Below are 21,859 nucleotides of genomic sequence, written 5' to 3'. Positions count from 1 at the left end.
GCCAAGCCTCATTTTCTTTCCCTTTCAAGCTCCCCAGACATTGGAGCAAGTGTGAAGGTGGAGAAGTTTCTGGAATCTCACGTCTGTCCACTTCTCCAAGGAGGTATCCATTGCATTGGCACCCAGTTTTCTCACCACCACCCCATAGCCTGGAGCCCAAAGTACCCGAGACCCCCTACTGCACCCCATTTTCTCCCGTTTGTCCCATTCTCGGCTCTTCCCGTCTTCCCCAGCATTAGCGGTTCCAGAGCCTGAGACCATCGATCAAGTCTTCCTCTTTGTATCCAATCAGCTACAGGCAGGCTTCTTGGCCATGTGTCCCCCAGTCAACGTTCGCCATGGGCCCAAGGGCATGTCCTGCCTCTATGCGGCCTGGCTATACCAGCTTGTCCACGGAGACCAGATGAAGATCTGCTTTTCTTGCTTCAAGGCAGCTTTCCTGGTAGTTAAAAATATGCTGGAGATGGGAGACTGGGAAGAGGAAGAGTGGGGTGCCGAGCCCATGGAACTCTCGGAGGCAGGATCTGAGCCGGAGGAGTGGCTGGGGCTCAGCTGGGGAGAGGGCCAAGGGCATCTGTCGCATGGCAACTCTGTCTCCACAGGTCCTGGCATCCTGACGTCAGGCCCTGTAGGGACAGTGGGAATAGGGTTGGGACCCCAGCCTGTCCCCACTGAGCTGGGGCCTCAGGAAGCTGTACCCCTGGACCTGGGCCCTGAGGATGCTGAGTGGACCCAGGCTCTTCCCTGGAGATTTGATGGCCTTTCTCCTTGTTCCCACTGGCTTATCCCCCCTCTATCCTGGTGGGATGTTTTCAATGTGAGCCCATCTCCTGGACAACCTGTATTGTTGGAGTTGAGCCCCATCTGGCCCATGGATCCGTTGGAAGCAGAAGCCTGGTTGGTGGATCTGAAGTTCGTCTTTCTGTTGGGTGGCTTCGATGCCATCTGCTACCTGCTGTCAATGACTCCCTGCTGGGCTGTGAGGACCCGGGTCCAGCGCTGGCAGGTGTTGCTGGACCCTGGTGAGGTGAGGGTGGCCCAACTTCAGAATGCACCTGAACAGCAGGACCTGCACCGCTGGAGGCTGAGCATTCTGGAGTCCTCAGAGCTGGGGGTAGAGCTGGTGCCTGCCGACTGCAGCCTGCGGAAGGGCGGCTTCAAGGTGCACTCCTACCTGCCCTGGCACAGTGACACCCCAGAGGACTGGGGCAGCGAGCCCGGGGAGAGGCTGCTTGTCGTAGAAGTTGTATCTCTGAGGGAGCTACCCAGCTTCCGCTCCCCCTCCCCTGGTTCACAAAACTGAAGGACCTCCCCATCCCAGGGCCCCAGGGACTGAAGTGCTAGGGGTTGCCTGTCCTCAGCCACAGGTATAAGAGGATGCCCATCATCTTGAGGGTTGGGGCCTTAGGGAAACGGGGTTTAGTTGTCTTCAGTTGACTATTGAGTGTTTGGAAGGTAAGCCCCAGCTTCTTGTGCATCAAGTCTTATGGGGGACAGGTCATTGATCCCTCGGCTGTTCTGCTGTAGGTATAGGTGTGGACTCTACAGTGTGGCACCCCAAGTCGGGTGTGGTTGACCCGTGCATGTTCTGCACTGGGACCTTCTGAGGGCCCACGAGTCCTGGCTTCAGAGTTGACTGTTTATGCTCTTTGTCAGGTTTCTGTCCTGTGCGTGTTTCTGTTTAATAAAGTTGTCATCTTTTTCATAGAAGCCTTTTGCAGTCTCCTCATTGGGTCCTCATGGGTTGTTCGCCTCTCTCCTGGGTCAGCAGCTTCACGAATTTAAGATCCCACAGAGCCAGGAAGGGGACATTGGGTTCTGGTCTGTTTTCTGGGTCCCATTGTGTGTTTGTGTCAGGTATAAGAGCCACATTTTCACAACCCAAATGTACAGGGTTTAAAATAAGGGCAGTTTTCCTGATGTGGGATTCCCCTCTGCATGCTGTGAGTATGTTTTATTGCCATTGGTTAATAAAGAAGCTGCTTTTGGCCAATGGCTTAACAGAGTAAAGCCAGGCGGAAAACCAGAACAGATGTAGAGAGAAGGTAGGCAGAGTCAAAGAGACGCCAAAGGAAACAGACGCCCTGGAACCTTGCTGATAAACCATGAACCTCGTGGTAACACACAGAATAATAGAAATGGGTTAATTTAGATGTAAATACCTAGAAATATGCTTAAGCTATTGGCCAAACAGTGTTTTAATATGGTTTCTGTGTAATTATTTGGGTCTGGGCGGCTGGGAAACAAACAAGCAGCCTCAGCCCACAGTTTACTGTGTGGAAGAGCAGTGTCTCATCTCATGGGTTGACAGGAGGCAGCACAGGCTTGTAATCCCAGAAGGAATATTCAGAGTCTAAGGCCATCCTCCTTTACATACTGAATTTGAAAGCACTGGGGGCTGGTAATGTCAATCTCAAAAATACAGAAGGGGGAAAAAAGGTGTGTGTGATGTTTTTGTTTTGTATTGTTAGTTTTTTTCCCCCCTAGTAATAAAAATCGACACTGACGGATGCATGCTGGGCCAGAATTTCTGAAGTGTGTGTCTTGTACTTTGTTTTCCGAAATGAGGTCTCACTGTGAGTCCCTAGCTAGTCGCGAACTTTGGGCTTCTTGCCTCGGCTTCCCTGGTGCTTGGCTCGTATGCATGGGCCACCGTGTTTCAGGAGGGGAAGAATCATCTTAATTATCCTGAATTGAACTCATGAATCTAATCTAGGAGTTCTGGGTAAATGGTCCCTGTGCTGTGAGATGGGGTGCACGGTATGGAGCCCTGCTTTGCCCCCATACTGAGCCCCATGACCTGCTGGTGGCTTCTGTCCCCACAAGGGTTCTGCAGGCAGACACGTCTGTGTGCTCTGGTCATCTCTTGCCTTTGCCATTCATGTGTCATGTGTGTTGATTAGCCTTGATTAGCACCCTTAAGCAATCAACGCTTAATCGATCATGTACTTTGCGACTGTCTTTTTTTTCCATTTGTTTTTAATTATGTGTCTGTCTGCCCTTGCGTGGCTGCCTGTGGAGGTGAGAAGGTGTTGGATCTGGTGGAGCTGGAGTTAACAGGTAGTTGTGAGTCGCCCGACCTGGGTGCTGAGAGCCCAACTCTTGGTCTTCTAAAAGAGCAGTGTGATGGTTTGAATGTGGCGTCCTCCAGAGTTTCCAGAATTTAAATACGTGACCCCCAGTTGGTAGCACTGTTTGAGGAGGCCTAGGAAAGATGGTCTTGTTGGAGGAAGCATGTCACGGGAGGCAGGCTCAGAGTAAAAAGATGCATGCCATCCTGAGTTCTCTTTCTCTGCTTCCTGCTTGCAGGTCAAGATGGGAGCTTGTGTTCTGGCTAACATCCTTCTTGCTGCTATGCCTTTCTGCCATAAAGGACTCGTGCCTTCTGGAACCATAAGCCCAAATAAATCCTTTTGTAAGTTTCCCTGGTCACAGTGTTTTAGCTTATCAATAATAAAAAAAAAATAACCAATACAAATAGCAGTTGCTGTCAAGTGCAGAGCAATGTGGTTTATTATTTTTTTTATTGTTGTTGTTGGTTTTGTTTGGTTGGTTTTGGTTTTTTTGAGGCACATTTTCTTTGTAGCTTTAGAATCTGTCCTGGAACTTCCTCTTTAGACCAGGCTGGCCTCAAACTCACAGAGATCCGCCTGCATCTGCCTCCAGAGTGCTGGGGTTAAAGGTGTGCACCGCCACCGCCTGGCAAGCCACACTAGCCAAGTGCTCTGTCACTAAGTCATAGCCCCTGCTCTTCCTACTTTTTACTTTGAAATAGGGTCTCACTAAGGCTGATAGTGACCTAACTGCTTAACCTAGGCTAGCTTCAAACTTAGAATCCTCCAGCTTTGGCCTCCTTCATGTCTTGGACTTGCCGCTTGAGCTGTCAGGCTTGGCTGAGAACACCCTTTAAAAAATATTCAGGTGTCATTTGCTTGATACAAATACTACACTGTCAATTTTTTAAAGATTTTTTTTTTGTTTTTTGTTTTTTTGAGACAGAGTTTCTCTGTGTAGCTCTAACTGCCCTAGAACTTGCTCTGTAGACCGGGCTGGCCGTGAACTCACAGAGATCCGCCTGCCTCTGCCTCCCAAGTGCTGGGATTAAAGGCGTGCGCCGCCACACTGGCTAAGATTTTGTTTTTATTTTATGTCTATGTGTATCAGTATACTGCCTACATGATGTATGTCCATCATGGTCATGTAGTACCCATAGAAGCCTGAAGAGGGTGTCAGATCTCCCAAAACTGGAGGTACAGATAATTGACAGCTGCCATGTGGTTGCTGAGAATCAAACCACAGTCCTCTGCAAGAGCAACAAGGGCTCTTAACCACTAAGACATGCTGTGGGATAGTGCTCTTGTACACTGTAAAGATTTGTCACTCCTACTGGTTTAATAAAACTCTGGCCAGCAGCCAGGTAGGAAGTATAGACTAAGTGACCAGACTAAGAGAATTCTGGGAAGAGGAAAGGCAGAGATGCAGTTGCAAGAAGCCACAGAGGAAGCAAGATGAGAATGCCTTACTGAGGAAATGTCCGAGCCGTGTGGCTAAACAGACAAGAATTATGGGTTAATTGAAGTTGTAAGAGCTAGTTAATAATAAGCCTGAGCAATAGACCAAACAATTTATAATTAATATAAGTGTGCTTATTTGGGACTGAACAGCTGCAGGACTGGGTGGGACAGAAACTTTGTCTACAGAGACATCTTTCCAGCCCCTCACTATCAAAATTTAGAAAGCAGATCAGAGAGGAGATCTGATCTGATCAGATTGGAGATTATATTGGTTGAGAATCACTGTTCTAGAGAGTTCTGGAAGTCTGATGCCTTTAGGGTTTGGAGTCCTGAAACATTCTCTTTTCATCCCTGGACTCCTGATCTTTGAATCACTGGGAGAATATAGGTTCTCTTTCCCCTCCCTCCCTTCTTTTGCCTTCCCCACACAGCAGATCACAAAGTCAGAGGTGAGGTATCTCTGTCCTGGAAATATCAGCCATATCCAGGGCCTTGTGTGTCAACTGCCCATAAGCCTATGGTAATAGGTAATGCCAGCCCTGGGCTCTAGCAGTGACAATGGGCATAGCCACCCACTTCATCCCACCCAGGCCCCTATAGCAGAGATAGGACTAGGTACCCAGTTAGATGCTGGGGCTGTTTTTGACTTCTTCATCACCATCTAAAATGGCATCTGTTGTCTTAAGAATACAAAAATCTAGAAAACATTTTTTTTGAGACAGGGAGGCTCCAAAGCTACAGAGAAACCCTATCTCAAAAAGCCAAAGAAAGAAAACACAAAAATCTAAGCAACATTGAAGAATTAACTATTCTGGGCAAATCAGACCCGTCAATCATCTTGCCGTTAGGCACTGGCTGTCTGCCCTTTCGGAAGGGCACCCTCGCTGTCCGTCGTTCAAGTGACGAGCAGTAGGCACACGATGAGTAACACATACCTGGGCTGGAAATAACTTTAAATGTTTGTGTTTAGCTTCCTTGTGTTTGAGCTTTAAACAAAACCAAAGATGTATGTTGGTGGTTGGAACTGTGGGCTACATGGGCACCTGCCCGCAGGTGTGGATCCCCCTTCTTGGAAAGGTGGAGGGAGGGTGAGATGCATCCTGGCAGCTCTGCAAAGGCTTAAAGGCTCCGGGCTCTAGGTGTGCCCTCACTGCCCTGGTCAGTATGATCCCACGAGAGACCTCTAGAGGCCACTGGCAGGCACTCAAAAGGTCCCCCAAACTATCACAGCAGCTCTTGATGAGTTATCAGTTGTCTAGGGGTCTGGTCCAGCTGCCCTTTCTTTTCCAGGGAAGACGGGACTGTGTACACCCTGGTCCAGGCACAGAGCCCTGTGCTCAGAGTGGGTGTGGGCATGACAGACCTGGGCCAAAAACCCATTCCTGAGTCCTGCCGGGCTGAGTGTTTGCTTTAAACAGGCACAGTTGGAGCACACAGACCCCTGAAGTCAGGACCGAGGCCAGTCCACACATCTGGTGGAAAAAGGATTATGGAAACTTTCTGCTCCTGGGAGCAGTTGGCCACCAGACGCCTGCGATCCTGGCATCTTCCTGAGTGTCCAGAAGCCTACCACCCCCACGGTAGGACTGATTTTCAGGGTAGGCCTCCTTAAAACTTTCTGCTTGCCAGTGGCGCAGCCTGGTGGTCACTTCAGGCTGGTCTGGCTCTGTTGTATCTGCTCAGGCTTTCCGGGTCTTCCAGGTCCCTCGTCCGTCTCTCAGGAAGACGTGAGAATCAACTGTCAGTCCCTTAAAAATTCCTGTGACCGCCAGCCCTCTGATGTCCTCAGTCCATGATTTTAGATCAGAGGTGGTACATCCTTATATATCCCAGGTCTTCTTCTAGATGATTCTGACGGGTGGCTGAACCAAAAACAAGGGACCTTTCCCAAGTTATCCTGCCAGGAGCCCTCCCTCCCTTTGAACAGACTCCACCTTTGGCAAGCGAGTAGAGCCTAGAGTCAGAAACATCGAGATTAAGATATGAAAGAGGACAGCTTGCCGAGAAAGGCAGGAAATTTCCCCACGGGCTTCATGCAGCAACAAACTGAACGTGTTTAGGCCAAGTTTACAGGAATAAACAAAGCATGTACAAGAAAAGCCTGGGGTATATAGATGTGAGAACGGCGGGTGCTATGTATGTGTTCTGTAAATTGTTGTATTCTCTGTGACCCAGGGTCACTCAGGGTCCTCGGTGAACTAGCCCACTTGTGTCTCCAGAATGCTTTTCCTTTCTTCTTGGAACTCACTCTATAGACCATGCTGGCCTTGAACACACAGAGATTCACTTGCTTCTGCCTTCCAAGTGCCAAGATTAAAGGTGTGCACCACTACAGCTGGTCTGCTTTTCTTTCTTAATTACCTGTTTTGTTTTGTTTTTGAGACAAGATTTCTCTATGTTGCCTCGACTGTTCTGAGGACTGAGATTTTTTTAAGATATATTTATTTTGTACAGTGTTCTTTTTCGGTGTACACCTGCACTCCATAAGAGGGCACAAGATCTCATTATAGCTGGCTGTAACCCACCATGTGCTTGCTGGGAATTGAACTCAGGACCTAGAAGAGCAGCCAGTGCTCTTAACCTCTGAGCCATCTCTCCAGCATCTCAACTGTTGTGGAATTCACTCTGTAGATTAGGCTAGCCTTGAACTCACACAGATCTGCCTGTCTCTGCTTCCAGCATGCTAGGGTTAAAGGTGTGCTCAGTCACCAACATGCCTAGCTTTTCTTATTCTTATTTCTAACTCTGTGTCTGTGGTATAATCCTTTGTCCTGGTACTCCAGAGCCTGGAATGATGCTCCCTCTGAACTCAGACAGCTTGGCACTAAGCCATTTTTCTTATCTCTTTCCCTCTTTTCAATACTAGTCAACAGCCTGATGCCTGGACTTCCTCATTGCTTCTATAGCCTCTATACCTAACTTCAAAGACTAATTTCTTCTCTATCTGGCTCCTTCTTGATATAGATATCAGTAACTTACATTGGTATGGATCTTGATTTATTGGTATAAATTTAAGGTCAATCTTGTTATATGTATATTTCTGCTCTTTATTGAGGTGTTGTGATTGTGTAATTCATTAAAAATGTAATGTGTAATTAAGAAATATAGGTTAATAGATAATCCTCTATAATAGTCAAGTTTGTAGTCATGTTAGTTAGATTTTCTAGATGTACAGAGAAGTATTTCAGTTAGATAGGCATTCTTCATATCTTTCGAAGACTACAGAATATGACATTTTAAAATGTTTTAAAAATTTAAGACTTTTCATGACAGTGAGACATATCTGCTCCTGGCAGCACCAAGCTACTTCAACAGGAAGATAGGCATCGAAGAGGCTCCTTAGCCATTTGGGGAAGAAACTGCTCTTGCCTGGACTGCTTCACTGGACATGCAGGACCCACAGAGAGATGACTGCTGAACTTGCCTAAAGGTAAGATGGTCCTTCAGGGTTCCTGCTTCATGAAAGAGTCTGGGAGACATTCTGAAGGATACAGAAGAAAGTGACTGAACTGTCTTTGAAATTCGCTGCCTCATGAAAGAGTCTGCTGGATACCATGGGCCAGTAGGCTGAAGGTAGATGCCCTAACAGTACAGAAGAACTTTGGGTGACTGTCCAGGTAGTGAGATGTCTCTGTCAATTCTAGAGTTTTGGAAGTTGCTAACAATGTACTTCCTGCTCACTTAGGTAATACTATATCCTTCTGAGGTCTTTGATGGAGTTGAAGAATAGATAGTTATAGTTTTGCTTAGTTATGATAAAAGATAAAGTATATATAAATATTGTAACTATAATTCTTGCTTGATAACTGTTTTGTTATATGTAATTTTACTATGTTAAAGTTAAAGCCTTCCTTTTTGTTTAAACAGAAAAGGGGAAATGGTGTAGAAGGTTCTTCTGTTCATGTGTTGCTTTTATTGGTTAATGAATGAAGAAACTGCTTTGGGCCTGACAGGGCAGAACTTAGGTAGGCGGAGAAGACAGAACTGAATGCTGGGAAGAAGGGCAGAAAGAGAGCTGCCATTGATCTGCCAGAGTCAGACATGCTGAATCTTCCCTGGTAAGCCACAGTCACATGGAGATACACAGATTAATAGAAATGGGTTAAATTAAGATGTAAGAATTAGCCAATAAGAAACTAGGGCTAATGGGCCAAGCAGTGTTTTAATGAATACAGTTTCTGTGTGATTCTTTCAGGTGTAAGCTAGCCGGGTGGCCGGAACAAACAAAGGGACCCCTCTCCTTGTAACACCTCCTGGCTGTTTGCTGTTACCTAACCTGTTATTTTTCTCTCAAACTAATAAAAATGGTCTACCAGCTTCTTTTTGAGTCTGTTTTTGTTTCATGTTCATTTGTTTTAAGAATTGTTTGTATTGGCCGGGCTGTGGTGGCAAACACCTTTCAAGACCAGCCTGATCTACAGAGCAAATTCTGTTGCAGCCAGGCCTTTGCAGAGAAACCATGCCTCAACAAACAAACAAACAAACAAGCAAAAATATCTACTCTTGCTTTTATGTATGAGTGTTTTCTCTGTACCAAATGTATGCATGGTGACCTAGGAGGCCAGAAGCGGGCATCGGGTGTCTTGGAATGGGGGTTACAGATGGTTATGGACACCACATGGGTTCTAGGACTCAAACACAGATCTTCTCCCAGAGCAGCAAATTCTCTTATCTGTTGAACCATCCCTCCAACCCCCGAGTGTTACAAGAAGGGCTCCTTTGTTCTTCCCTGCCACCCAGATAGCTTAGCCCCTGAAATAACCACACAGAAACTGTATTAATTAAAACACTGCTTGGCCCATTAGCTCTAGCTTCTTATTGGCAACTCTTACATAATAATTTAACTCATTTCTATTGATCTGTGTATCACCACGTGACTGTGGCTTACTGGCAAGATTCTAACCAGCATCCATCTCAGGCAGAAGATTCATGGCATCTCTCACTCTGCCCTTCTTCCCAGCATTCAGTTCTGTCTTCTCCACCTACCTCTAAGTTCTGCCCTATCAGGCCCAAAGCAGTTTCTTTATTCATTAACCAATGAAAGCAGCACATGAACAGAAGAACCTCCTACACCACCCGAGTCTGTGTTTAAATCCTTTTTGCTTGTTTGTTTTATTAACAAGACTAAGAACCCACAAAAGAGAACCCTGATTTCCCCAGTAGCACACTTGCCCAGACTTGGAGGTCAACTGTGAGCACGTGTGTATGAGGGAGCAGGCATGTTTAAGTGTACAGGGGTATGCATAGGTGTGTGCATGTTTGGGAATACGGACACCTATTCCCCTCCTAACAGGTGCACCCTCACAGGCTCCAAGGAGCAGGTACCAGGTGTGATTGGTACTCTAGAAACTTGCACGTAAGTGAACTGAGCAACAATAACAGGTACTCAAAGGAGAGGGCCCAAGGTAAGGGGACCAAGCATTGGCCAAGGCTGCTGTTGGCAAGAAAGAACACAGAATGTTCATATTTTATGCTCATCTGTGACTTCCAAGACTTCTACATTTTACTTGAATTTCTGTATAACAAGAAAGAGTCATAACCTCCCCCAAATGGTGTGCAGCCCCTCATCTTCGTCCGGCTGGGCTGAGCCATGAAAAGACACCCAAGATAACCAGGGCCTGTGCATCCTTTCTCAGCCACCCCACAATGTGGTTGAGGCAGAGGCTTTGTGAGAATAACACAGGACAGCTCAGGAAAGTGGGATGGAGTTGAGCCATTTAGCCAGGATGGACACGAGGCTTCAAACTCTGTACCATCACCAGAGATTGTCCCCCATCCCATCCCATCTTCTCCCACTTTACCTCCTCAGTGACCAAGGAGGTTCTCCCCTCTGCTGCACACACACACACACACACACACCTGCTGGTGTAGCAAGTGGCTGACTGGTGGGGGTCATCAAGTTTGGCTACACATCTGACTCACTAACAAACAGTTCCAGGATGGTCGTGATGACTGACTCCATCCTAAGCCCTGGACCAGGGTTATCATAAGGTGTTGTGTCAGGCCCAGGGGCCCCAGAAGGCCTGGCTGCCTAGGGCCAGAAGTCTACAGGCTCCTAGCCTGGGCTGGACCTGAGAACTGGATGTGCCCTGTGGTGCGACCCTGAGAAGTTTGGGATGCCAGTAGTGCTGTAGGCAGCCCCAGGGACATAGACTCCATGTCTGGGTCATGTTGAAATAGTTGATCCCAGAGTCTTTCTGGCACCACTTAAAACACCAACTGGGTAACACCCAAGCTTTTAAAAGATAACAAATGTGGGAAAGTGTTCCTGGGACCTGGCAGGCCTCCCATGGAGGCTGCGGCATGCAGGAGGCACCCCCACATAACCTCAGCACAGCTCTGCTCCCAGTGCACATCCAGGCTCCAGATTAGTGCTTGTCCAGACATCCAAACTGACAGAGAAGCACGGCTCCTTCTCTCAGCTATGCAGCTAACCAACAGGTCCTTCCTAGCAGAAGGCTCAAAGGATGCATGGCACCTCCACCTTGGAGCCACTAGCAGATCTGGGAAGCAAGCCTGTGCCTCCCACGTGTCAGGAAGTGGAGCAAGGGCCAGGAATGCATGGGGAGAGCAGGCAGCAAGATCGCAGATCAACTCCAAGAGCTGGAGGGAGGTAGCGGAAGAGGCTCCCTGTTGGCAGTTTATAAAACTGGGCTACGGGTGACCCTGGGTAACTGTTTTATGTTCTCGTCTGTGTTTATGCTTGAACTTTGAGCTAGACTGAAATCTCATAACCCCAGCTAACTCTGAACTCGGAAAGCAGAGGCAGTAAAATCGTGGATTCAAGGCCAGTCTGAGATGCATAACAAATTCGAGGTAATCCAAAGCTACCTAGACAGCCCGTCCTAATCAGTCATCAATCGAATGAGAGCTTCCTTTGGGATACCAGCCCCTTTGGAGCTTTTCCAGCTGGCTCTACTGCCTTGCTGTTTCAGAGAAGGATGAGGATCGACCCCACTCACTGTGCAAGAGAGCCTCTCAGAGAAGACCTGGCATCACTAGGGGGCTGCAAAGGGTGGGCAAGTGATGTGGGATTCCCCTCCGTATGCTGTGATTGTGTTTGGTTAATGAATATCCCAGGGCAGACTAGAGTAAGGTGGGAATTCCAAGCAGACATAGAGGAGAAAGTAGGTGGAGTTAGTGAGTCACCACATAGCCACTGCTGTAGGATACAGATACCGGAGCTTTACCTGGTAAGCTACAGCCATGTGGCGATGATCAGATTAATAGAAATGGGTTAATTTAATATGTAAGGGCTACTAGAAAGATGCTTAAGCTATAGGCCAAACAGTATTGCAATTAATGTAGTTTCTGAGTGATTATTTTGAGTCTGGGCAGCTGGGAACAAACGAGCAGTCTCTGCCAACAGAATTGGCACTAACGTGGGTAACTATATCCACATAAAACCCGAGAGAGCTTAAGAAGGAATTCTAGACACACACACACACACACACACACACACACACACAAAGAGTTTAGTGCAGCGAGGCTCTGTTCGCTGGTGGCAAGCACAGACAAAAACTGTGTGGTTTCTTTGAGGGAAGGCTTCCTGGTTCATGCTAGTTGCAGGAGCAGTTCTGGCTCTTTCAGCAGGCCGAGCATTTGAATGGGGTTTGTGAGCAGAGTGCTACAACTTTCTTAATGGAAACATGCAACATAGACCTGCTGTGTGCCTGAAAATGGGGCAGTGTGCAGGGCTTGCAGAGGGCTTGTGAGCATGCCTCCACCATGTTGGACTGGGCAGAGTGAATAGGCAGAGCTGCAGAATTGGTCCTAGCCACGCCCACTTAGCATTTGGAGAAAAAAAAGAAAGTGCTTGTGGTCAGAAAATAGTTAAAGATACACACGTAATAAAGACAAATTCAGATGAAAAAGACCTCTAAATGTGTCACAATGTTGGATAAATGTACATAGGCTTGGGAGAGAGAAAGAAAGAGTATAGACAGTTATAAAAAGAAGTAAAGTCTTTAAAAAGACAGTAAAAGTAATATAAAAGAATACAGACTGTCATAGATTAAAGGAGTAAAGAAAAATAAACCACATAAAGATGGAAAATACACAGGGAGTCTGGATTATGTATATCATCGTATATCTTTAAATTTTTTGACTGTGAATAAGCTAAGTACAGAGAGACATTTCTGCTATGGGCTGCTAAGCTAAACCAACATATATATTTTAAAGGTATCTTGACTTCAAAATTTGGGTCTAAGGATATGTTATTTTGGAAAAGAGGTTCTGCTTTTGTTTCCACAGAAGATGGGAACCTGTGGATTCTTTCCAGACTAATGTGGTTTGGTGAACCAAAAACCCCTAAGAGGTTTCCATAAACCCCCCCCAAAATACTTTGCCCAACAAAAAGCAGGAAGCAGTTAGAATAGAATTATACCCAAATTCTCAAATATTATTTATAAATGTTTGTTTCATTTAAATGGATATGCTACAGAGATGAACACTTTGCATTGGTATGGATTGTGACTTATTGATACAAATTTAAGGTCAATTTTGTTATATGTATATTTCTGCTCTTGATTTGAGTATTGTGTTTATGTAGCTCATTTAAAAATGTAATGTATAATTAGGAAATACAGGCTAATAAATAGTCATCTATAATAGTCAAGTTTGAAGTCACGTTAGTTAGGTTTTCTAGATGTACAGATAATTCAGATAGATAGTTATTATTCAAACCTGTCAAAGACTAACAGAATATGCCATTTAAAATGTTTAAGAACTTAGGGATTTTCATGACAATGAGACACATCTGCTCCTGGAAGCACCAATCTACTTGAAGGAGATGATGGACATCAAAGAGGCTCCTCATGGAGTTTGTTAGCTATTTGGGCAAGAAACTGCTCTTGCCTGGACTGTTTGATGTTATGCTGTATGAACTGGACCCACAGAAAAATAACTACTAAAGTTGCCTAAAGGTGAGACCATCCTTTGGGGTTTCTGCTTCATAAAAGATTCTGCCAGACATTCTGCAAGATACAGATGAAAGTGACTGACAAACTGTCAATACAGACAGAACTGTCCTAGAAATTTTCTGCTTCATGGAAAAGTCTGCCAGATGCTATGGGTCTGTAGGCTGAAGATGGATGCCCAGTGTTACAGAAGAACTTTGGGTGACTGTCCAGGTAGCAAGATGTCTCTGTCAATTCTAGAGTTTTGGAAGTTGCTTATAATGCACTTCCTTTTTACTTAGGTAATATTATATCCTTCTGCAGTCTTTGATGGAGTTGAAGAATAAATAGTTATAGTTATAGTTTCCTTAGTTATGATAAAAGATAAGGTAGATATAAACACTGTAACTGTGATTCTTGATACTTGTTTTGTTATATGTAATTTTACTATGTTAAAGTTAAAACCTTCCTTTTTATTTATATGGAAAAGGGGAGGGGGTGTGGGATTCCCCTCCGTATGCTGTGATTGTGTTTGGTTAATGAATATCCCAGGGCAGAATAGAGAAAGGCAGGAATTCCAAGCAATCATAGAGGAAAAAGTAGGCAAAGTCAGTGAGTCACCACATAGCCACTGCTGTAGGATACAGATACCAAAACTTTTCCTGGTAAGTCACAGCTACATGGTGATGCACAGATTAATAGAAATGGGTTAATTTAAGATGTAAGAGATAGCTAGAACTATGCATAAGCTAATAAGTCAAGAAGTGTTGTAATTAATACAGTTTCTGAGTGATTGTTTTGGGTTTGGGTGTCCAGGAAACAAACAAGCAGCTTCTGCCAACAGGCAAGGGAGAAGAGACACTGGACAGTGCCTAATAATGACTCAGGTGGAGTCACAGCAAAATCTGTGGAATCCCCCAGAAACACCTTCCGAATGTTTGAAAGATGGACTCAGAGTGGGGATTTTAGGCCCCTCCATGTCCTGCAGTTTAATATTTATACTTCTTTCTGATTCTCTGGAATGGCAACAGAGGGGATCGATGTGGAGGATTGGGCCTAAACTGGCCACAGTATGGGGGAAAGCTTTGCCTTGCATGGATACTGGTTTCTTGTCAGTTCAACCTCCAAGCTGACTTTTACTATAGAGCCAACTTCATCCATTATTACTGTCTATCTGTTCCTTAGGCTGTGTGTGTTGCAAGGAGCCGTTTGTTCGTCCTGGCCACCCAGACCCGAAATACACACATAGAAACTGTATTAATTAAATCACTGCTTGGCCCATGAGCCCTAGCTTCCTATTGGCTAACTCTTATCTCTTAATTTAACCCATCTCCATTTATCTGTGTTTCCATGTGACAGTGGCTCACCGGCAAAGTGTCGGCAAGTCCGACTCTGGTGGTGGCCCCATGTTGTCTCTCTGACTCTGCCTTCCTTCTCCCAGCATTCAGTCCAGTTTTCCCCGCCTACCTAAGCTCTGCCCTATCAACAGGCCAAGGCAGTTTCTTCATTCATTAACCAATAAAAGCAACACATGAACAGAAGAACCTTCTACACCATTTCCCCTTTTCTGTTTAAATAAAAAGGAGGGTTTTAACTTTAACATAGTAAAATTACATATAAAAATGGGTATCAAGCAAGAATTACAGTTGCAATAGTTATATCTACTCTGTCTTTTATCATAACTAAGGAAAACTATAACTATAAATTCTTCAACTCCATCAAAGACCTCAGAAGGATATAATATTACTTAAGTAAACAGGAAGTACATTGTAAGCAACTTCCAAAACTCTAGAATTGACAGAGACATCTCGCTGCCTGGACAGTGACCCAAAGTTCTTCTGTACCATTGGGGCATCCATCTTCAGCCTACTGGCCCATAGTATCCAGCAGATTCTTTCATGAAGCAGAAAATTTCGAAGACAGTTCAGTCACTTTCTTCTGTGTCCTGCAAAATGTCTCTCAGACTCTTTCATGAAGCAGGAACCCTGAAGGACCGTCTCACCTTTAGGCAAGTTCAGCAGTCATTTCTCTGTGGGTCCTGCATGTCCAGTGAAGCAATCCAGGCAAGAGCAGTTTCTTACCCAAATGGCTAGCAAACTCTATAAGGAGCCTCTTTGATGCCCATCTTCCTCTTGAAGTAGCTTGTGCTGCCAGGAGCAAATGTGTCTCATTGTCATGAAAAGTTCTGACTTCTTAAAACATTTTAAATGCCACAATCTGTAGTCTTTGAAAGATTTGAGGAATATCTGTCCATCTGAACTACATCTAAAAAATCTAACTAACATAACTACAAGTTTGACTATTATAGATGACTATCGATTAACCTGTATTTCTTAGTTATATATTACATTTTTAAGTGAACTACACAATCACAATACCTTAATCAAGAGCAGAAATATACATATAACAAGACTGACCTTAAATTTGTATCAATAAACCAAAATTCATGCCAATGCAAATCTCTATAGCATACCTCCCTTTAAATGTAAAAGAATATTTATAAACAATGTTTGGGAGTATGGGCATAGTTTTGTCCATACTGCTTCCTGCTGTTGGGGGGTGCTGTTAATCAGGTCTTTCATGGTGTATCCTATGTGCTAGGTTTACCTCAGTCAGCAGTTGGGCAAAGTAATTTTTTTGAGAGTGTTCATGGCGATCTTTCAGGGGGTCTTATTCGATCAAACCACACCAGTCTGGAAGCAATCCACAGGTTCTCATCCTCTGTGGAAACAAGAGAAGAACCTCTTTTCCAAAGAACATATCCTTAGACCCAAATTTGGAAGTCATGCTAGTTTAGCTTAGCAACCCATACAATGAAATGTCTCTCTGTACTTAGCTCATTCACAGTCAAAAAATTCAAGGATATCACAATAATATACATAATCCAGACTCTCTGTGAATTTTCCATTTTTACACTGCTTATTTTTTCTTTACTCCTTTTAATCTATGACTATCTGTACTCTGTCTCTTTAAAGACTTTACCCTTTTTTTAAGCATTAACTTTATTTTATGACTCTCTAAACTCTTTTTCTTCTCTCTTCCAAGCCTACATACATTCATTCAACACTATGACTCATCTGGATTTATCTTTATTGCAGATCTATAATTCTTTACTGTCCAGGAGTGCTTTTCAAAATGCTAAGTGCTTCTTAAAACTTAAGCTACAGCATTACTAAGTCAAATTGATACTGTCTGCTTGACCAACCCAGTCCAGCATGGTGGAGCTGCTAGTGCCTCTGAGCCATGCCCACCACCCACTTCCAGGCACACAGCCAGCCCACATTGCCATTAAGTGAGGTGTAGCATGCTGCTCACAAACCCCATCCTAATGCTTTGTAGCTGGACCTCCTGCCTAAAAGAGTCAGAGTTCATGCTGGCAGGGCCCAGTAAGCTGGCATTTTAAAATGGCATGGCTGTTGCTGCTGTGGCATGGCGTCAGGAAAACCTCTCTTAAAGGAGCTGCAGCATGTCACCAACAAACAGCAAGAAGCCGTGTTAAACACTATATTTTTTTTGTCTAGAATTACTTTTTAAGCCCTCTCAAGTTTTACATGGATTTTGTTGGCCACGGGGTGCCAATTTGGGGACTATGAATATTTTCCTTTGTTTAGAATGGTGATTACAGGTTGTTATGGATAATAATAATAATCAGGAGAAAAGCTAAACAAAGGATATTAGATTCAGAGTTCTTGTTTTAAAAGAAAGCGGGGAGAGGAAGTACTGTGGGACAATGGTTTGTACCCTGTCAATTGTATTTTAATAAAATGCCAATTGGCCAGTAGCCAGGCAGGAAGTATAGGCGGGACAACCAGGCAGGAAGTAGAGGTGGGACAATGAGAACAGGAGAATTCTGGGAAGAAGCACAGTGTGCAGTCATGACTCAGTCACAGAGAAGCAAGATGTGACTGACTCGCTGAATAAGGTACCGGGCCACATAGCTAACATAGACAAAAATAATAGGCTAATATAAGTTATGAGTTAATAAGAAGTTAGAGCTAATAGGCCAAGCAGAGTTTTTAAATAATATAGTTGCTGTGTGATTATTTTGGGTCTAAGCTAGTCGGGCAGCTGGGAGGAAGAAGCAGCCCTCTACTACATGTGTGTATGTGTGTCTGTGTGCATGTATACACATGCACATGTGTATATATGCATGTGTGCATGTGTGTGTGTGTGTGCATGTGTTCATGAAGGCATTGGCTTAATGACAGACAAAGAATATACCCATTCAGTAATTCACACCAACAGTGGGGTGGTCGCATTTGGGAAGACAGAGATGGAGAAAAGTCTTGAGGCGCGTGTTGTGTTGACCTCTGTACATGCACTGGAGGTTGGGTCTCTGTTTTAGTTTTAGGGTCTGGCTTTGGAGGAAGAGAAGATACAGGAACTGGAGGCCCTTAGAAGCCTCTCACTATGCTAAGGACTAGCCAACACCAACTGTGCCTGGTAACATAGTATGGATGTCCTTGGGGTAGCACAGCTACTATGCCTTAGGATCTTCTATGTAGAAATAACAGATGTAACAGAGTGTTTCTTTTCTCACACAGTTGCTTTTTTTTTTTTTGACTGGATCTCACTGTGTAACTCTGGTTTGTCTGGACCTCTGTGTGTAGACCATGTTGGCCTCCAACTTGTAGAGAGCCTCCTGTCTCTGCCTCCCAAGTGTTGGTGTTAAAAATATATGCTACACACATGGGTTTATTTCACAGTTTGTTTATAAAGCAAGAAAGGAAGTATACTTCAGAGAGTTTGGGGTAGGCTATTTTAAAATGTGAGTAGCACCTTGTTATGTTCTGTGTTACGGATTTTTAAGAAAATTGTTTTTGAAATTGTTATTTATTCATGAAAAGGAATGAGAGCATATAAAAATGCTAGGAACTGCCACATGAGGCCAAGAGGAAAATCCCAATATTCACAACCTTCATTTGCAATGACCCATTAAACACAACAGTTTAAAGAAAACATAAAGTTCACGCCTACAGGCGTATTCCAAGTGGATTTCAACTCCCTGATGAATCTAACACAAATTAGAATGAAAGGAAAAACCACAAGCTGATTTAATAAAATTATGTATGTTCTCAGTTAGCGCACACCTTTAATCCCAGTACTCAGGAGGCAGAGGCAGGCAGATAGACTGAGTTCCAGGACAACCAGGGCTATGCAGAGAAACCCTGCCTGGAAAAAGAAAAGCATAATTGCTTTGCTGTATTTTACCACAGTGAAGATTGTTTTAAAAATCTCTGACAGCATCATATGTTTGTGTGTGTGTATGTATGTGTCAATTTACCCTCTCTTATTCCTTCCCACTTAATGCTGAATCCTTCCTTCTTCCAAACAAGCTGCCTCTTTTTTTCCTGTCTCTTGTTTGTTAATTAGAGATGCTTACAGGAGCACAGGTAGGGTTATTTTGTTTTGTTGGTTTTTTACTGGAGTGTGGAGAACTCACCAATGACTATACCGCTGAAGAAAATTAGCTTCCCCCATCCACCACTAACTGTCAATGGCTCTTCTGGGAGGGATCTATACTCATGAGTGCCTCCCCCAACAGTCTTGTCACATCCAAAAGGCAGCTCTTCATTGCACTCCTCCCCATCCTCTGGCTCTTAAAATCTTCCTACACCCTCATCTACAATGGTTCTGAGCCTTTGAGAAGGTGGACAGAGCCCACAGAGGGTTCATTCCCAGCCCTCTGACCAGCTGTGTCTGACTGGAGCCCATTGCAATGTGAAGCTTCTCGGACCAAGGCTGAAAACAACATTCTATTGATAAAAACGTAAATATCTTAAAGGACATTTAGCAAAACAGCAGTAGTAGATACCGCCACGGAATCATAGGCTTCTGACCAGGTTATGACACTAGACATGAACCCCCCCCCCCTTGAAATGCACCTCAGATCCAACCAGAAAGCAGCAGGCTACCTCCTTAACAGCCACACCACCATGTATCACTAGGTACATCTTTACTGGCAGATCCGTACTGTACCCTGCAGATAACATTACATAAGACTGTTGCCGGCCCAAGGCAACAACCTCCACAGGAGCGGGTATAAGGGAGTCACTGCGGAGGGAGCAGGCCAGAGACAGAGAGACCTCTGCAGGAGCAAGAACACATCAGAAAAATCATACACCATGGTCAAGTCGGCTTCATTCCAGAGATGCAAGGATGGTTCAACATACAAAAATATGTCAATGTAATCTACCATATAAACAAGCTGAAAAATAAAAACCACATAATCATCTCATTAGATGCCGAAAAAGCCTTCGACAAAATACAGCATCCCTTCATGATAAAGGTCTTGGAGAGAGCAGGGATATAAGAAACATACCTAAACATAATAAAGGCAATATACAGCAAGCCAACAGCCAACATCAAGCTAAATAGAGAGAAACTCAAAGCAATCCCACTGAAATCAGGAACAAGACAAGGTTGTCTACTCTCTCGATATCTATTCAATATAGTTCTTGAGGTTCTAGCTACAACAATAAGAAAACAAAATGAGATCAAGGGGATACAAATCTGAAAAGAAGAAGTCAAACTCTCACTATTTGCTGATGATATGATAAGCAAATACATAAGCGACCCCCAAAATTCTACTAAGGAACTTCTACAACTCAAAAATACTTTCAGTAATGTAGCATGATACAAGATTAACTCAAAAAAATCAGTAGCCCTCCTTTACACAGATGATTAATGGGCTGAGAATAAAATCAGAGAAACATCACCCTTCACAATAGACACAAGTAGCATAAAATATCTCGGAATAACTCTAATCAAACAAGTGGAAGATCTGTATGACAAAACTTTAAATCTTGAAGAAAGAAATTGAAGAAGACATCAGAAAATGGAAAGATCGTCCATATTCTTGGGTAGGTAGAATTAACATGGCAAAAATGGCAATCTTACCAAAAACAATCTACAGATTCAATGCAATGCCTTTCAAAATCCCAGAAAAATTCTTTATAGACCTTGAAGGAACTCAACTTCATATGGAAAAGCCAAAAATCCGGAATAGCCAAAACAATACTTTACAATAAAGGAACTTCTGGAGGTATCATAATCCCTGACTTCAAACTCTACTACAGAGCTACAGTACTGAAAACAGCCTGGTATTGGCATAAAAACAGACAAGAAGACCAATAGAACCAAATCAAAGATCCAGATACCAATCCACACAGCTACAAACACCTGATTTTTTACAAAAAAAGCAAAAAATATAAAATGGAAAAAGAAAGCATATTTAACAAATGGTGTTGGCATAACTGGGTATCAACATGTAGAAGAATGAAAATAGATCCATATCTATCACCATGCACAAAACTCAAGCCCAAATGGATCAAAGACCTCCACATAAAGCCAGCCACACTGAACCTCATAGAAGAGAAAGTGGGAAGTACACTTGAATGCATTGGCACAGGGAACACTTCCTAAAGATAACCCCAGCAGCACAGACACTGAGAGAAACAATTAGTAAATGGAACCTCCTGAAACTGAAAAGCTTCTGTAAAGCAAAGGACATGGTCAACAAGACAAAACGACAGCCTATAGAATGGGAAAAGATCTTCACTAACTCCACACCAGACAGAAGTCTGATCTCCAAAATATACAAAGAACTCAAGAAATTGGTCATCAAAAGAACAAATAATCCAATAATAAAAAATGGGTACAGACCTAAACAGAGAACTCTCAACAGAGGAATCTAAAATGGTTGAAAGACACTGAAGGAAATGGTCAACATCCTTAGTCATCAGAGAAATGCAAATCAAAACAACTCTGAGATTTCATCTTATACCTGTAAGAATGGCCAAGATAAAAAACACTGATTACAGCTTATGCTGGAGAGGATGTGGGGTAAAGGAAACACTTCTACAATGCTGGTGGGAGTGCAAACTGGCACAGCCGCTTTGGATATCAGTGTGGTGACTTCTCAAAAAAATTAGGAAACAACCTACCTCAGGACCCAGCAATACCGTAACTTTTGGGTATATAGCCAAAGGATGCTCAATGTACCACAAGGACATGTGCTCAACTATGTTCATAGAAGCATTGTTTGTCATAGCCAGAACCTGGAAACAACCTAAATGTCCCTCGATCGAAGAATGGATAAGGAAAGTGTGGTATATTTACACAATGGAGTACTACACAGCAGAAAAAAATAACGACAGCTTTAATTTTGTAGGAAAATGGAAGAAGCTAGAAAATATCATATTGAGTGAGGTAAACCAGACCCAGAAAGACAAATATCATATTACTCACTCATAAGTGGCTTTTAGACATAAAACAAAGAAAACCAGCCTAAAAAATCACAATTCCAGAGAACCTAGACAACGAGGACCCTAAGAGAGACATACATGGATCTAATCTACATGGGAAGTAGAAAAAGACAAGATCTCCTGAGTAAATTGGGAGCATGGGGACCATGGGAAAGGGTGGAAGGGTAGGAGAGAGGAAGGG

General features: G+C 43.9%; 1 protein-coding gene across 1 annotated transcript; it reads left to right on the top strand.

Annotated features, from left to right (window-relative positions):
- The first annotated feature begins 313 nt into the window (after nt 1-313).
- On the top strand, nt 314-1,303 carry LOC121444578 (testis-expressed protein 19.2). The gene has a single exon (XM_041646411.1). It carries the CDS (start codon nt 314-316, stop codon nt 1,301-1,303), a length of 990 nt encoding a protein of 329 aa, XP_041502345.1.
- Nucleotides 1,304-21,859: the final 20,556 nt, after the last annotated feature.

The sequence above is a fragment of the Microtus oregoni genome, unplaced genomic scaffold, assembly GCF_018167655.1.
Source record: "Microtus oregoni isolate MIOR12 unplaced genomic scaffold, Mior012 000134F_ref0000037, whole genome shotgun sequence".
Taxonomy (NCBI): domain Eukaryota; kingdom Metazoa; phylum Chordata; class Mammalia; order Rodentia; family Cricetidae; genus Microtus; species Microtus oregoni.
Note: the sequence above shows the minus strand (reverse complement) of the source record. Positions and strands in the feature narration are given on the sequence as shown.